At 43.0% G+C, this 18286-nt stretch overlaps 1 protein-coding gene across 20 annotated transcripts in view; it reads left to right on the forward strand.

The window, feature by feature from the left end:
* LOC115197409 (protein-methionine sulfoxide oxidase mical3a) overlaps positions 1 to 18286 on the forward strand; it is a 188464-nt gene that overhangs the window by 127074 nt on the left and 43104 nt on the right. For 16 of the 20 annotated variants that reach the window (XM_029758896.1, XM_029758897.1, XM_029758880.1 and 13 more), the window contains 7 exons: positions 4104 to 4299; positions 4569 to 4831; positions 5405 to 5494; positions 6149 to 6271; positions 6728 to 6790; positions 12532 to 12606; positions 14501 to 14700. In XM_029758896.1, the coding sequence (XP_029614756.1) occupies positions 4104 to 4299; positions 4569 to 4831; positions 5405 to 5494; positions 6149 to 6271; positions 6728 to 6790; positions 12532 to 12606; positions 14501 to 14700 (1010 nt within the window). The remainder of the gene's footprint in view (positions 1 to 4103; positions 4300 to 4568; positions 4832 to 5404; positions 5495 to 6148; positions 6272 to 6727; positions 6791 to 12531; positions 12607 to 14500; positions 14701 to 18286) is intronic. The other 4 variants (XM_029758884.1, XM_029758888.1, XM_029758894.1 and 1 more) reach the window with 4 other exon arrangements.

The raw sequence follows: 18286 nt of genomic DNA on the forward strand, positions 1-18286 counted from the left end.
CCACTGCCCCGCCTGGTCCCGCTGGCCCGGGCTCGATGGGTGGGGGAGGGGCCCCTGCGCACCCTCCGCCGCACCCTGTCCTGGACCTACCACCTGGTGGAGCTAAACTCCCTCAACTCTCCGCTTCTGTATACCTACTGTCTCTACCTCTTCTGCTGTTTCACCCTCAACGCCTTGCTCAATCTCCTAGCATGACCTGTAGCATGATGTACTACAGTACCCATAGAACATACTGTATCCCCCTCCCCTTATATAACCTCTGTGGCTTTACTTCACAAACTAATGACTCTGAGTGAATGTTAGCTAGTGTCCTCTATTCCTCTTTTGTATAGCTTGCTGTCCTATTGATGTGATTTCTGTGCTTGTGGTGTGTTGTTTTATTCTTGAAGATTTAGCATTCCTTCCCCTTTTGGTCAATAAAGTAGCCCCCGCTGGCAGCTACATTTTAAAGGAATGGTGCATCTTCTTCGATCTCTCTCAGCTGGGAAATTAAAATAACAGTCAGGCAAAATGATGAGCCTTCGCTGTTCGCTTCTGTGGGTTTTTAAGACTTCATTATACTGTAGTTACTTTTTCTCACTTTTTTATCAGTCATTTAACGAGTTAAGTAATTTAACAGTAACTTGTTGAATTGATTAATAGGTGTACATTAAATGTAATATTTATATTAATTTAATTATAATATTAAATATGTTATATTACTCAACAAATGCATTGAGTATGCTCTTTTGCCTGCCTGTGCTTTAATCGAAGGCCCAACTCTATTGTGATTGTAACCTGTAGTGGTCTCTGACTTTCTTAGTTTTACCTTGTCCTATTTGACCTGCTCACTAGAGTGTGCCTGTAGCACTGCTTGTGATTGGTTCTTTGTAAGCTTTACCTTTTCACCCTCCTATCAGAGTAGCCTGAAGCTGAGAGCTAGTGCTTGAAACAGTGCTTGTGATTGGTCCCTTGTGAGAGCCACCCTGCCCCTCATCTCTCAAACTGTACCGTCAGTGGGTGACCTGTCTGTCTGTCTTCCTGCATCCCTCTACCTTCCCACCCCGCTCTTTGCATTCTAACACCTACACTGCTTTTGCTAAATGCTGCATTTCTTGCATATACTATATAGAATCTACAGATGAAACATGTAGGTTGATGTATCTAATGTACGGCTAATTATCTAGTGTGAAGTTTGTAGCTTAGATTACTTTATTAAGGGATCTGTAGGCCTACTAGGCCAGTATTATATTTAAGTTAAGTATAAGGCATTCATCCCGCAACTACTAGAACATTTTTATACTTGGTAATAAGATAAGATAGAAGCAGGCCGCAAACATGACGTATACACTACATGATTATGTGGACACCTGCTCGTCAAACATCTCATTCCAAAATCATGTATATTTAATACGGAGTTGGTCCCCACTGTGCTGCTATAATAGTCTCTACTCTTCTGGGAAGGTGTTCCACTAGATGTTGGAACATTGCTGTGGGAAATTGCTTCCATTCAGCCACAAGCATTAGTGAGGTCGGGCACTGATGTTGGGCGATTAGGCCTGGCTCGCAGTCGGCGTTCCAATTCATCCCAAAGGTGTTCGATGGTGTTGAGGTCAGGGCTCTGAGCAGGCCAGTCAAGTTCTTCCACACGATCTCAACAAACCATTTCTGTATGGACCTTGCTTTGTGCACTGGGGCATTGTCATGCTGAAACTGGAAAGGGCCTTCCCCAAACTGTTGCCACAAAGTTGGAAGCACAGAATCGTCTAGAATGTCTTTGTATGCTGTAGCGTTAAGATTTCCCTTCACTGGATATAATGGGCCTAGCCCGAATCATGAAAAACAGCCCCAGACCATTATTCCTCCTCCACCAAACTTTACAGTTGGCAATATGCATTCAGGCAGGTAGGGTTTGCCTGGTCTCAGCCAAACATAGTTTCCTTCCGTCGGACTGCCAGATGGGGCTCCCGAGTGGTGCAGCGGTCTAAGGCACTGCATCTTAGTGCTAGAGGCATCACTACAGACCCTGGTTCGATTCCAGGCTCTATCACAACCGGCCGTGATTGGGAGTCCTATTGGGCGATGCACAATTGGCCCAGTGTTGCCCGGGTTAGGGTTTGGTCGGGGTAGGCCGTCATTGTAAATCAGAATTTGTTCTTAACTGTCTTGCCTAGTTAAATAAAGGTTAAATAAATAAAACAATTATGGTGAAGCGTGATTCATCAGTCCAGAGAACACTTTTCCTCTGCGTCAGAGTCCAATTGTGGTGAGCTTTACACCACTCCAGCCAACGCTTAGCATTGTGCATGGTGATCTTGGGCTTGTGTGCGGCTGCTCAGCCATTGAAACCCATTTCATGAAGCTCCCAACGAACAGTTCTTGTGTTGACGTTTCTTCCAGAGGCAGTTTGGAACACGGTAGTGTTGCAACCGAGCACAGACGATTTTTACACACTACGCGCTTCAGCATTTGGCAGTCCTGTTCTGAGAGCTTCTGTGGTCTACCACTTCACGGCTGAGCCATTATTGCTTCCAGAAATGTCTACTTAACAATAACAGCACTTACAGTTGACTGGGGCAGCCCTAGCAGGGAAGAAATTTGATAAACTGACTTGTAGGAAAGGTGACATCCTATGACGGTGCCACATTGAAAGTCACTGAGCTCTTCAGTAAGGCCATTTTACTGACAATGTTTGGCTATGGAGATTGCATGGCCATGCGCTCGATTTTATACACTTGTCAGCAATTGGTGTGGCTGAAATACCCAAATCCACTAATTTAAAGGATGTCCACATAATGTTGTTTATTAAGTTTCTATTAATGGCTAACATTGATCATGTCATAACACATGCTAACCTGTAGGAATCCCAATCATCTTTAAAACTGAGGTTAGTCGAATAGGATTCATTGGCTCATGAATCTATTGTCTCATGAGACTGTGATGCAAGCTCTATTGTCTTCTAAATGTCCCTCTGTGATACTAGAGTTCTGCATTTTTCAGTTTCACTAATCTGACAAACTGTCACCACTAGCACCATCGCATGAAAACAAATGAAATATCAGTCGCTGCCTCACCACACCATGCTTTAGTGAGGGTTGCATGTGGTCATTGCTTACAACACATTTTCTGTTGGTAAGTTTCTCTCACCTTATTTTAACCTACATTTATCATTTTAAATAACACATTTTTAATTGTTGCTGTGCCCTATGCAAGTGTATAATCTCATCTCAAATTTAGACTGATTCTACTAGACCAGGAATGGGCAACTTTGATGGGGGTAGGGGCCACAAAAAATCTGAACTCATCATGAGGGAATGCGATCGCTCGCAGGTCTGCGAACCCACATCCATATCCATCCTGCAATTCTACACATTTTGCCATGGGGTGGAGAGAAATGTTTGCAGTTTAAGCTAATTTACTGCAATTCAACGCATTGTGCCCTGACTAATGCCATATTAATATGATATCTGAGTGAGAGTGAAAACTAAATAAATGGGGGCCCCCCAGTCAGTAAATTGACCATGTTTACTACAACAGGGTAATGATTTGGGACACTAGTTGCCCATCCCTGTATTAGACTGTCGGTGTCTGTCAGTTTTACGACTTGCTAGAAAGGATGGGAAAAAGGCAAAGTAGTTCCAACCTTATATAGTGTATATAATAAATCTATTATATTTGTGAGCCACTGTAGGAAAAACAATGAATGCAATAAATTGTTAGAATGACTGTGTGGTTTTGTCTGTTTGTCCTAGAATCTGAAGAAATGTGTATACAAACATAAAAATGGCTCAAACATGACACACATCAGTTCATACAAAATGAGTGATAATAAATCAGTGCTCAACTATAGTCATGGAAGAAACATAGATGGAAACGTGATTATGGAAAAGATGTGGTTGCTAGAATGTTATACAGTAGGTACAGTATACTGGTCCAACGGTATAGTGGAAACCTGGAGATAAGAAGCATAGCCCCAGTTTGAATGATACCCAAGCCTGCCTATTGTCTACACCTTGCATGGCTCTTGCACTGCTGTATCCCTCCAGCTCCTCTCCTCAATCATGCTACCCATCTGATTCTTAGAAAGCCTGTCTGTTTTCTCGCCCCTCCACGATCCACCCCAGTCCCAGAGGTCAACGGGCTGCAGGAGCCCAGCCTGCCTAAGCGTCTGCGGGGCACGCCGGAGCGCATCGAGCTGGAGAACTACCGTCTCTCTCTGCAGCGGGAGGAGGATCTGGAGGAGGTGCCCGAGGAGACGCTGGCTGAGCACAACTTGAGCAGCGTGCTGGACAAGGACAAACACGCAGAGCTGGGCTCCAGGTAAGACAGAGGGACAGTCAACTCTGCGAGGGCATGGCTAGTGGGAGCAACTGTTGAATCTCACCAATTTAGGCCTATGTATTGTAATGCACACAAACTGTGGCTTTTGTTTAAATGATCATTTAATATTGCATGCTGGTATGTGATGGTTATGGTCAGTGCTTGTAAAGTATTGGATATATACAGTGCCAGTAAGTGTTGGTGTGTGTGTGTATATATCCTCTCCTTCCCTGCCTGCTTTAACATCTGCCTCTCTTCCACTCCTACAGCAGCTCTGAGTCTGACATGGAGGAGGAAGACCAGGAGGATGAGGACCATGAGGAGGAGCAGCAGGAGCCCCCCAGCCCCTCAGACCTGGGAGGGGTACCCTGGAAAGAGGCTGTGGAGCTCCATGCAAAGCTGAAGACCGACAGCGACCCAGGGGCCGAGGGAGAGGACGGGGCTCAGGCTCAAATTGTTAGAGACCTAAAGGTGGAGGAGGAGGAGGAAGATGATGATGAAGAGGAGGACGATGAGGAGGAATCGAGTGATGGTAAAATAGTTTTAAAAAATCTATAATAATAATAATGTGACAGTTTAAAGTTTACAAAGTGTGTCTACTGTATGTAGTTTATCTACAGGTTCAGTTTTCAGATGTCCTGTTGGAGTGCTGATATTCTGTCAACAATTTTTTTATGATATGTGCGATTTGGAATGTAGCAGGCCTGTCTAGTCACTCAGTCAGTGAGTTCTACAGTAAACTGGTGTCAATGTTTTCCCTATGATGTCATCCCCATGATGTCTTCCTCATCTCCTCATTTGTATGTGAACATTCTGTCTTCATCTCAACTCTGTGACTATTGGTCCTCTTATCTCACTAAATCTGTTTTTTAGAGAAAAGTATACCTCTTTCACCTGTCACTGTGAAGTCATTGTTTTCCTCATCTTCTCTGTCTGTCTGTCTGTCTGTCTGTCTGTCTGTCTGTCTGTCTGTCTGTCTGTCTGTCTGTCTGTCTGTCTGTCTGTCTGTCTGTCTGTCTGTCTGTCTGTCTGTCTGTCTGTCTGTCTGTCTGTCTGTCTGTCTGTCTGTCTGTCTGTCGTGGGGCATGTCTCCCCCTACTGGCAGAGGGGGAGTACTGCCCGTGGGAGAGGGAGCTCCAGTCAGGCGTATGGCTGGAGAACCTCAAAGATGAAGAGGATACAGGTACATTTAAAGGTAGCACGACTGCCTGCTGATGGGGTTTGCACACTTAACGACGAGTGAAGGGACCTTCTCATTAATTAACTGTTGTGTTGGGTTTGTTTCTTTTTACTAGGCTTTCTCCTGCAGTGTTGTGTTGGCATGGTTATGTTTGAATTGTTGAATTTTGATTGAGAAGGACGGTTATTTTTAATTCTCTGTTTTACATTCTCATGCTGAAATATTACTACCCGTTTTATTCTGCCCCTTAACGTTCTTCCTATTAACTTGTTTTCTTGCAACTTTGTTTTTGTAATAATCCACTTCTACTAAGAACATGTACAGTGTCCCTTTTTTAGTCAGTCAACAGTTTTACCATGGTAGAGACTTTGTCTTTCTGATTTATAATATTTTACTGTAAAGCTGCTATTGTTGTTCCAGGACACTAGTGCATGCAGCCTCCATCTCCTTCCTGTGGTAGATCATATTTCAACCGTACTGTCTCCTACTGGTCTAAAATCACCTCTATACCTTCTCTCTCTTATCCCTCTCTTTTCCCATTCTGTCCTGTCTGTTTCCCTTGGTGTTCCTACTCCCATTCCTCAACGACTCTCTCACACTTCATACATTATGGAACTCAAATCCACACACACCAACCATATACGGTCCACCCCCTACACCTCCATACAGCCAGATACCTGCAGATCCAGCAAGTGCTGCAGCCTGTGGATCATTCAATCATTAAGAATATCAGAGGAGTCTCCATGCTGTCGGAGGGGCCTCCTGCCTCAGCCTCCCAGCCCTCCTCCACAGGTAACCCAGCCCAGAGGAGCTGATCCCTGGGTACACTTCCCAGGCCGGCCCCTTGCCTCCCTGACTGTGGGTCTCCCGGTTGGGGACCAGTGTGTCTCATCAGACTGGCTACTGCTGTGTGTGTCTGGGTCAGGAGGACCAACCCTCCCACACTAAACAACCTCTTGTCTATAATCATCTGTGGTTTTGATTGTCCTGCTTTCTTTTGTTGAGCATTTATGTTGTGTCTCTGTGTTGTCGCTAAGGGGTCTGGGGTTGTGACCGATGGACAGAGAGACACAGGTTTCACTTGGTCAGATCAAAGGTCACCAATCACACCCCGGATTCCTTCCTTTATTTATCCCTTTTGTTTATTCTGTCTGTTCATTTGGTTTGGCTTTGTTCTGTTCTGTTGTTTCTTTCCCATGTGTCTGTTCTGTTAATATCCTGTCCCAACCATGTTTGTTTTAAATGTAGCCCCCGCCAACACATCCGCCCGTCATGAGGCTGTGCGAGTCTGGTTGGAGTCGGTGTCTGGAGGTAGTGCAGAGCGATTTATGTGATCATTATATATGATGATCCCTATACCTTGGCTTCCAGCTCTATTCTACTCTACCTTCCTTATAGCATGGCAGCACACACAGACACACACTCACAAGCATGCATGCTGGAACTATACAACGCAAGAGACCAACACTTTACGAGTTTTCTCACCACCCACACTCGCTTCCCTGTACGTCAGATCATACTATAAAGTATCGGAGTAGAAGGAGATAAGTTATGGGGGGCTATACACCACACTCACCAGGGCTGTTGCAAGCCTATGGTGGTCTGCCTGGCGTGCATGATGATGTCACTAGATGGGTAATGACTTGTGGAGTTGTCATTTCTCTGGAATCCTTATTTTCCTCTGATATTAACAGTGGCATGTTTCTGAGGTGGGCTGACTCCTTTTTCAAGCTTTTGGGGCGGTTTCGTTCTTGACAAACACACAAAAAAACATACAAACTTGTAACATACTGTATAGTCTATGGATCTCACAAGGACCATTTGGACAGGAGGGATACTTTTGCTTTTCCACTTCAACATGGATGCCATTAACACCTTGTGGATTTGCAATTTGTTGATGCAAGCGTCCTCTATTTGCATTTTCAGAAATGGATCAGTGCATGTCTGTCTCTAACCCCCAGTCATGTCATGGTAATATTTGCTCTTCTTTTTCTTTGTTTATCTGCAAAGCCTGTTGTGTGCATATATGTAAATGTTATGAACATCTTACCACAAATCTCTTTTTATAATTGTCCCAGAAATGGACTTCTCCTAGGCCTAGTCATATGCTTTTCTCATTCCTGTCTCCATGCTTCATATTCGCCCAAAGGCCTTTTTCTTAAGTGTTTGTTTAGCCTTTCGTTTCTTGCCTGCCCTGAGGTCAGAAAATGAGAGGGTTCAGATTAGACAGATTTGAGGGAGTCTTAGACAGCTCTCTTTGGTTGAACCTAGGGCTGTTACGGTGACCGTATTACTGCCACACCGGCGGTCACGAGTCTTGATGGCAGTCAAATTTCATGTGACTGTTTAGTCACGGTAATTAGGTTTCTCCAAGCTCTGATGCTGCTGATGGTCATTAGTAACCTACCAAACTTGCTAACTGCCTGGTACTCAGCACTCTATTGTCCCTCAAATCACTCTGACATCAATGCAAATGTTATCGAAAATCTAATCAAACACTCCGTGAGAGCCCATGAGCTCATGTTGCGCAACATTTCTATAGGCTATGCAATTGCGTGAGAAAACAGAGTGATGGCCTCTATTAAAAAGAGTATCCCATCAGCTTTCTATAGGCTAGGCCTACTACATTTATTTCTCAACTTTCCTAATATTAAGAAAATATTAAGTACATTGCTTATCTTTACAACAGGAGTATAGGCTACCTGGCTGGCATGAAAATGAACCACAGGAAAAGCATCCTCCATTCACTATTTAAGTGGATAGATGACATGTATTTGTTTTTTTTCTCGCTGCCCCTGTTTCGAGACGGGTGCATGAAAATGGTCAAAATTTCACACACATTATTTACTATATGTAAAGACAAGATTAAAGCAAGAATAGTCTTGATGGGTGACAATATTAGCCTATCACTTGTGAATGATGCCCAGCTTAAGGCATGCTTTTTTTTTGCGACTTTATCAAATCATAGACGCACACCTCATGTTGCCTAGCCTATAGGCTTATGTTTTTTGTTAAGGTTTGTATCACAACTAAAGTGGTCAAATTAACTCTTAAAATCAAGCAAATTAATCCGCTTTACAACCGGTGTAGAGCCTAACTGGCATACATACACAGTGCGTGAGTTTCAAGTTTGGGGAAGATCATTTTCACCATAAAAATAATTTTCACCTTTTATAATAAAAGCATCATGTGCATAATCACATTTTTGTTCACTTTTAAGAATGGTGTTTTCCTGCTGATGTAACGTTTGATTATAGCCTACTGCCGTATGCGCATTGCTGCGCTTATAATGTGACAGCCTAATAGTTTATCAACATTTTAAGTTAAACCTTCTCATCTGTTGCGTCAAGCTCATTGCTTCAAACAGGTTTTTTGATGCTAGTGGTTGTATTAATTTGGATCCCACAACTGTCCCTGACTATGTTTGTAATATTTATTTCTCGCACAGAATAGAATAGGTCAACTTTTGTACTATGGGGATAGTAGATTGACATAGGCTAGTACTTGTGCTGTTCGTTAGGCCTACTCATTTTGTTGGCTGACAAAAAGTAAATGTGGACAGTTCTTCAAATATCTTCAAAATGTGCCTTGGAATTGGATAAGGACACATGCAGTTGCGTCTCCGATGTGTCTGTCTTCACTTGTAGCCTGTGAGAAAGACCCGATTACGTGACTGAGAGCCATGTGAGTGAGAGGTGCTTCGACATGCAGCGGGGAGAAGGGAATTATAATTATTATAATCAGCCCAAGGGCACAACGGCCACTGGCCGCTAAAGGCATGGATTTGTTTTAGTTGGATTGTCTTTTTTGCAACCGGGAAATTCGAGGGATTATCAAGTGCTTGCCAAATTTGTGAATGAGAGACTGAAATGTGTACAGCCTGTGCAAAAAACAAAGCAGAGCTCATGCCTTTCATGCAACTTTTTTCAAATCATCATTAGTCGCATCATGCAGCCTTAGAATGTATTAAAAATCAAAACATATAGCCCAATGTTTGTATCACAACTAAAGTTAAATAAATAACTCTAAATTAAGCATATAGGAGCACCTGTTTCTTTGTTAACCGCTCAACACAGAATAGTGTGCTTGGATATTTTTGGAGAAAATATCCTTTCTATTTTATTCAGCTACAGTATGTTCAATTGTATTCTTCATATTATAAAATAATGCCACGGAATTCTAACCAAATCTTGTCTGCTAAATTAACTAGTGTAGCCCACAGCCATATGGCATAGCCAGGTCAGGACCTAACATAAGTACAACGCAGAGTATGCTATTCTGTTCTTCTGAAATGGACTACATCTTCTTCATATCATGTTTCTTTAGACCTCTCAAATAAATAATGGATTTATTGTGATAGTGTAGGCTATATTTGTCACGGGTGTCGTTGTGTAGAGATGACCAAAACGCAGCGGGAATGTGGGTGCTCATCTTTATATTTATTAAATAAAGAGAACAACAAAACAAAGAACGACAGATGACAGTTTCGCAGGCTAAATGTAACTAGCAGTGCAAAAAACAACTACCCACAAAAACCCCAGTTGAAAACAAGCTCCTAATATATGACTCCCAATCAGGAACAACGACGTACAGCTATTCCTGATCGGGAGCCACACAGAAAACAAAGAAATAGACAAACCAGAAAACCAGAACCAGAACATACACATAAATATAACACCCCTTTAATAACACACACAACCCGAACCATAAGAAACAAATACCCTTCTGCCACGTCCTGACCAAACTACAATACAAATACTCCCTCTACTGGTCAGGACGTGACAGTACCCCCCCAAAGGTGCAGACCCCGGATGCACCTCACACAAAAAAACTAAATACCCCAAAACAACATAAATCTCCTAAACTAAAGGGAGGGAAGGGAGGGTGGCTGCCGTCAACGACGGCACCTGTGCAACACCCCCCCTCCCCAACCCACCTATACTGGAGGTGGCTCAGGTTCTGGTCTACTGCCCTCCAGACTGTAGGCAGACTCGCTTGGTTCCGGACCGTAGGCAGACTCACTCGGTTCCGGGCCGTAGGCAGACTCATTCGGTTCCGAGCTGTAGGCAGACTCACACAGTTCGGAGTTATAGTCAGACTCGCATAGTTCGGAGTTATAGGCAGACTCACTCGGCTCCGGACCGCAGGCAGACTCACTCGGCTCCGGACCGCAGGCAGACTCACTCGGCTCCGGACCGCAGGCAGACTCACTCGGCTCCGGACCGCAGGCAGACTCACTCGGTTCCGGACCGCAGGCAGACTCACTCGGTTCCAGACTGTAGACCCATTCACCCCTCTCCGAACTGTGGGCCGTCTCACTCGGTTCCGGGCTCAACACTCTTACCGGATACTCTGGACGGGGCACTGTCGTCGGATACTCTGGACGGGGCACTGTTTCCGGACACTCTGGACGGGGCACTGTTTACGGACACTCTGGACGGGGCACTGTTTCCGGACACTTGAGTCTGGGCTGACGCACTGGAAGCCTGATGCGTGGGACAGGTAGTGGAGGTACCAGCCTGGGGACACGCTCCTCAGGGCTAGTGCGGGAAGGAGGAACTGGCCGAGTGGAACTGGTATTACGCACTGGAAGCCTGATGCGTGGTACTGGAAGTGCCAGTTTGGGAACACGCACCTCATGGCTAGTGCGAGGAGCAGGAACGGGCTGAGTAGGACTCGGCTGACTCTCTGGAAGCTTGATGCGTGGTGCTGGTACTGGACGTGCCAGACTAGGGGTTCGCACTTCCAGGTCAGCACGAGAGGCAGGAACTGGAAATACTGGGCCATGGAGGCGCACAGGCGGTCTTGATCGCACCTCCTGCACAACCCGTCCTGGCTGGATGGAACTAGTAGCCCTGTACGAGCGGGGTGCTGGTACAGGGCGAACTGGGCTGTGCAGGGGCCTGATGGTTGCCGTGCGTAGAGCGGGCGTAGAGTAGCCTGGTCCTAGGAGGCGCACCGGTGACCAGACGCGCTGCGCAGGCATCCTCCTACCAGGCTGGATGCCCACTCTAGCAAGGCATCTGTGAGGGGCTGGAATAACTCGCACTGGACTGTGCGTGTGTATGGGCGAGATCGTGCGCACTTCTTCAAAACTCGGCGTCCTCCACTCCATACGGTCCTCCATATAAACACGGGTAGCTGGCTTATGGCTCATCCTTGGCCCAGCCAAACTATCCGTGCCCCCCCCAAAAAATAATTATTGGGGGTGCCTCTCGTGCTTCTCCCTCAGCGCGTACAAGGCCTCGTACCACCGCCTCTCCGCTTTGGCTGCCTCGATTTCTTCCCGTGGGCGACGGTATTCCCCAGCCTGGTGCCAAGGTCCAGCCCCGTCCAGAATTTCCTCCCATGTCCATTTCTCCCGATAGTCCATATCAAAATCCCTTTGCTCCTTACTCCGCTGCTTGGTCTTTTTGTGGTGGGTAGTTCTGTCACGAGTGTCGTTGTGTAGAGATGACCAAAACGCAGCGGGAATGTGGATGCTCATCTTTATATTTATTAAATAAAGAGAACACGGAAAAAACAACAAAACAAAGAACGACAGATGACAGTTTCGCAGGCTAAATATTACTAGCAGTGCAAAAAACTACCCACAAAAACCCCAGTTGAAAACAAGCTCCTAATATATGACTCCCAATCAGGAACAACGACGTACAGCTGTTCCTGATCGGGAGCCACAAAGAAATAGACAAACCAGAAAACCAGAACCAGAACGTACACTGAAACCCCGGAACACATAAATATAACACCCCTTTAATAACACACGCAACCCGAACCATAAGAAACAAATACCCTTCTGCCACGTCCTGACCAAACTACAATACAAATACTCCCTCTACTGGTCAGGACGTGACAATATTATATGGATTTATTAGACTTTTTAAAATGTAGATATTCCAAAGGTCTGCATCAGTGGCTTGTAGGCTATGCTAAATGTGTTTGTTAATTAACGGTCAATTAGAAAATGTAATGACCGCCGCAGCCCTAGTTGAACCAGACTAAAAGCTCAGTTGGTACCGTTTAACTGTTTCTTCGCTCTCCTGTGCCCTCAGAGACCTGTGAGGATGATGACCCGGAAGCAGAAGTTGGCAGCCATGATTTTGAGCCAGGCACCGAGATGGACCAGGGTATGCAACCAACTTTTTCAACAAATCTACTGTTTAGTTTTCTAATTCTTAATGTAATACTAGAGTGAGATTTCACAGAATGTGTATGAACAAATGTAATTTATGAGCTATGATGACAGCAAGGGTTAGACTGGTGAGGTACATTATCGGGTTCAATGATGTACTTGTTTGTACATTGTTATGGCAGAGACATGAGCATCTCATCATTATATACAGATCTCTGATATAAGTGAGAGTTCACCAGGAAGTTACATCACGCTTACCTCTCACCTCACACTACAGATAAAACAATTAGCCAGATATTTCACCGGATGAATAAATTTGAAGCATCTGGTTGGCATTTCCACTCACTACCAAATATGGTGAGGTACACTACCATTCAAAAGTTTGGGGTCACTTATAAATGTGCTTGTTTTTGAAAGAAAAGCACATTTTTTGTCCATTTAAAATAACATAAAATTGATCAGAAATACAGTGTAGACATTGTTAATGTTGTAAATGACTATTGTAGCTGGAAACAGCAGATTATTTGATTGGAATATCTACATAGGTGTACAGAGGCCCATTATCAGCAACCATCACTCCTGTGTTCCAATGGCACGTTGTGTTAGCTAATCCAAGTTTATAATTTTAAAAGGCTAATTGATCATTAGAAAACCTTTTTTGCAATTATGTTAGCACACCTGAAAACTGTTGTTCTGATTAAAGAAGCAATAAAACTGGCCTCCTTTAGATTAGTTGAGTATCTGGAGCATCACCATTTGTGGGTTTGAGTACAGGCTCAAAATGGCCAGAAACAAAGACCTTTCTTCTGAAACTCGTCAGTCTATTCTTGTTCTGAGAAATGAAGGCTATTCCATGTGAGAAATTGCCAAAAAACTGAAGATCCCGTACAATGCCTTCACAGAACAGCACAAATTGGCTCTAACCAGAATAGAAAGAGGAGTGGGAGGCTTCGGTGCACAACTGAGCAAGAGGACAAGTACGTTAGAGTGTCTACTTTGAGAAACAGACGCCTCACAAGTCCTCAACTGGCAGCTTCATTAAATAGTACCCGCAAAACACCAGTCTCAACGTCAACAGTGAAGAGGCGACTCTGGGATGCTAGCCTTCTAGGCAGAGTTCCTCTGTCCAGTGTCTGTGTTCTTTTGCGCATCTCAATCTTTTCTTTTATTTGGCCAATCTGAGATATGGCTTTTTCTTTGCAACTCTGCTGTCACGTCCTGACCAGTATAAGGGTTATTTGTTATTGTAGTTTGGTCAGGACGTGGCAGAGGGTATTTGTTTAATGTGGTTCGGGGTGGTTTATTTAGTAGGGCATTTGATTTATTATTTCCGGGTTTTTGGGTAATGTTCTATGTGGTCTCTGGTCTTTTGTATTTCTATGTCTGGGTTATTGGGGTTGGACTCTCAATTGGAGGCAGGTGTTTTCTCGTATATAGGACTCCTCTGATTGGGAGTCCTATATATGGGTATGTGTTTGGTTTAGTGTTTGTGGGAGATTGTTTCTTGTTTTGCCTGTTACAAGACTGTTTGTTGTTCGTGAGTTCTTCGTTGTTTATTATTTTGGTGTTCACTTTATTTTATAAATAAATCAAGATGAGCATCCGCATTCCTGCTGCGTTTTGGTCCTCAATTCCAGACGACAACCGTTACATCTGCCTAGAAGGCCAGCATCCCGGAGTCGCCTCTTCACTGTTGACGTTGAGACTGGTGTTTTGCGGGTCCATTTTTAATGAAGTTGCCATTGTATTTCTGATCAATTTGATATTTTAATGGGCAAGAAATTAGGTTTTTCTTCAAAAACAAGGACATTTCGAAGTGACCCCAAACTTTTGAACAGTAGTGTACATTATCGAGTTCTAAGATATACTTATTGTCTATATTATTACAGAAGACATTCCCTCCGACGCAGAGGCTGAGGCTCGTCTATACCAGTCAGAGATCAATGAAGCGTTTCCTGAAGAGGCCAAGAAGTCAGAAAGTCAGGGGCTCGCCTCCAGCATTGAACAATCTAGTGTCAGTCCAGTGAAGTTAGTTGGGGAAGTTGTGCTCTTGCCAGTCAAACCACCGACTCCACAGCCTGATTCACAGGTAAGAGATCTTGGTAACACTTTACATTAAGTTGCCCCTATTACTCACAATGTAGGCTTTACTATATAATTACATGGTTATTGTGTTGCGGAATCAGTTATTACACAATTGGAACATGGAATGTGTAATTACACATTCACTTGCTGAAGGTAATTCCACATGTGTAACTTGATGATATTACACATTTTCTTGTTCCACTATGTTATGAATGTTTTGTGATTACATGTTTGAAAGTCACCTGTGAATTACAATGTTAACAACTCAAACCAAAATCTGACTTTGTTACATATTACTACAAGGTGCCACTACCATTGAATCCACATGTAATACCTGAGTTTATAAATAGGCTCAGACCTGGTAACAACAATTGTAACAAGGAACACCCTGTCATTAACTACCAGTCATTTTCAATGTGTTTATTTTTATATTATGACCAGGCTCAAAGGCTATACCAAATCAAGTGTAATGTTAGATCAATATAGTTACATAGGATAAACTTGTAATTATCATGTACCTACCCAGAAGCAAGCAACTTAATGTAAAGTGAAACCCAGTAGGGTATAACCTTTATAATTACTATGTAGTTACGATGTAACAACCTTTGTGGACACTAGGCTAAACAGGAGAAGTTAGGAGACAGGACAACATTAGGTATAAACCTTTTAGTTACATTATACGTACAATCTTTAATAACCAGCCATGTAATTACAATATTGTTACAAGGGATATACACTGAGTGTTGAAACATTAAGAACACCTGCTCTTTCCATGACAGACTGACCAGGTGAATCCAGGTGAAAGCTATGATCTCTTAATTATGTCACTTGTTAAATCCACTTAAATCAGTGTAGATCAGGTATTCCCAAACTGGGGTATGCGCAATGCCGTCGGGGGCACGCCAAATACAAATGTGATTTGCATAAAACATTTTTTTTTTATTCTTCACGTTTTCAAACAGTCCATTTCTATTTTCCAACGGGGCTATACATTGGGGTGAGGTTTTTTAATCGCTTGAGTAGCCTCGTTTCACTGCCAAAAATAAAATTAAACCATCAAGTGTTCAGCAAAATAACAACACGATGTCAAATACAGGTAGACTAGTCAAATAATTAACATCCAATCACATTAACTGTTACTCTCTCGCGGGAATTCCACTAACGGTCCGTATGTAGCCAAACGTAGCTGCTGCTCATTCCGTTTGCTCGAAAATTGAAAAATGGTTAAAAAAGTAAGGCCCGTGTCCATAGAGACACATACCAGCTCTACTGGTAGTACTGCTACTACCAGCAGTACTACACCTGCACCTGTCGAAGGCACAAGTTGTTCTGCTTCCATGAGCACATCCAATGCTAGCATCAGTAATCCTACATTTTGTTGTTAGCCCAGCTAGCATGGACACTGACAGTTGTGAATCTGATGCAGTCGAAGAGCTACTGCCCCCTTACCCGGGAAAGCACCGAACAACAGACAGGGACGTTGGACCATCGAAGAGGTGAAAATATGATGAGAACTACATTGATTTGGGCTTCACTTAAACTCAGCAAAAAAAGAAATGTCCCTTTTTCAGGACCCTGTCTTTCAAAGATAATTCATAAAACTCCAAATAACTTCACAGATCTTCATTGTAAAGGGTTTAACTTCTATGGGCTACGTGGGCCACCTGCGGGACACAGCCAGTGAAATATCAGGGCGGCAAATTCAAAACAACAAAAGGTCATAATTCAAATTTCTCAAACACACAATTATTTTACACCATTTTAAAGATACACATCTCCTAAAAACCTGTTTAGGATCGGGGGTAGTATTTTCACGGCCGGATGAAAAAACGTACCCGATTTAAACTGGTTACTACTCTTGCCCAGAAACGAGAATATGCATATTATGGATAGGAAACACTCTGAAGTTTCTAAAACTGTTTGAATGGTGTCTGTGAGTATAACAGAACTCATATGGCAGGCAAAAACCTGAGAAAATTCCAAGCAGGAAGTGGAAAGTCTGAGAATTGTAGTTCTTCTTTTGATTCTCTATCAAAAGATATACAGTGTCTGTGGGGTTACGTTGCACTTTCTAAGGCTTCCATTGGCTGTCTAAAGCCTTCAGAAAGCAGATTGAGCCTTCTCCTGTCTCTGGGCAGAGTATAGTAGCTCAGTTTCTCAGTGGTCTGCCTGAGGACAAAGGGATTGGATATGCGCGTTCCCGCGAGCACGCTGTTTTTTTCTTTCCCTCCTTGAATGAATACACTATTGTCCGGTTGGAATATTATCGCAATTTTACGATGAAAATGCCATAAAATTGATTTTAAGCAGCGTTTGACATGCTTCTAAGTACGGTAATGGAACATTTTGACTTTTTGTGTCTCGAAATGCGCTCGCGCATTACCCTTTGGATAGTGACCTTAACGCACAAACAAAACGGAGGTATTTGGACATAAATATGGATTATTTGGAACAAAAACAACATTTCTTGTGGAAGTAGCAGTCCTGGGAGTGTGTTCTGACGAAGATCAGCAAAGGTAATACAATATTTCTAATACTAATTCTAAGTTTAGTTTTCCCCGAACTTGGCGGGTGTCAAAATAGCTCGCCGTGATGGCGATAACTTTATAGCTTGCTTTGATGGCTGAGCTATGTACTCAGAATATTTCAAAATGTGCTTTCGCCGAAAAGCTATTTTAAACTCTGACACAGCGATTGCATAAAGGAGTTCTGTGTCTATAATTCTTAAAATAATTTATGTATTTTGTCAACGTTTATGATGAGTATTTATGTAAATTCACCGGAAGTTTTTGGTGGGAATACATTTTCTGGACGTCACGTGCCAATGTAAAAAGCTGTTTTTGGATATAAATATGAACTTGATTGAACAAAACATACATGTATTATATAACATGTCCTAGGAGTGTCATCTGATGAAGATCATCAAAGGTTAGTGCTTCATTTAGCTGTGTTTTGGGTTTTATTGACATATATGCTTGCTTGGAAAATGGCTGTGTGGTTATGTACTCTCCTAACATAATCTAATGTTTTGCTTTCACTGTAAAGCCTTTTTGAAATCGGACAATGTGGTTAGATTAACGAGAGTCTTATCTTTCAAATGGTGTAAAATAGTTGATTGTTTTAGAAAATTGAATTGTGGTATTTTAGTTGTTTTTGTATTTCGCGCCATGCGATTCCATTGGCTGTTGGCTAGGGGTTCTGCTGTCGGAACGGAACGCCTGTCCACAACAGGTTAATCCAACCACATTGTCCTATTTCAAAAAGGCTTTACGGCGAAAGCATAAAGTTAGATTATGTTACGACAGTGCCAACACAAGAAAAACCACAGCCATTTTCCAAGCAGGAGAGGGGTCACAAAAACAGAAATACAGCTAAAATTAAACACTAATCTTTGACGATCTTCAATGTTACACAATACATGTATGTTTTGTTCGATAAAGTTCATATTTATATCCAAAAAAAACATTTTACATTGGTGCGTGATGTTCAGAAAATATTTTGCCTCAAACTGCCGGTGAATCAGCACAACAATTTACAACATTATTCATCATAAACGTTGATAAAATATTAAACTTTTATTCAAAGAATTA

The sequence above is a fragment of the Salmo trutta genome, chromosome 7 (assembly GCF_901001165.1).
Source record: "Salmo trutta chromosome 7, fSalTru1.1, whole genome shotgun sequence".
NCBI classification, from domain to species: Eukaryota; Metazoa; Chordata; class Actinopteri; order Salmoniformes; family Salmonidae; genus Salmo; species Salmo trutta.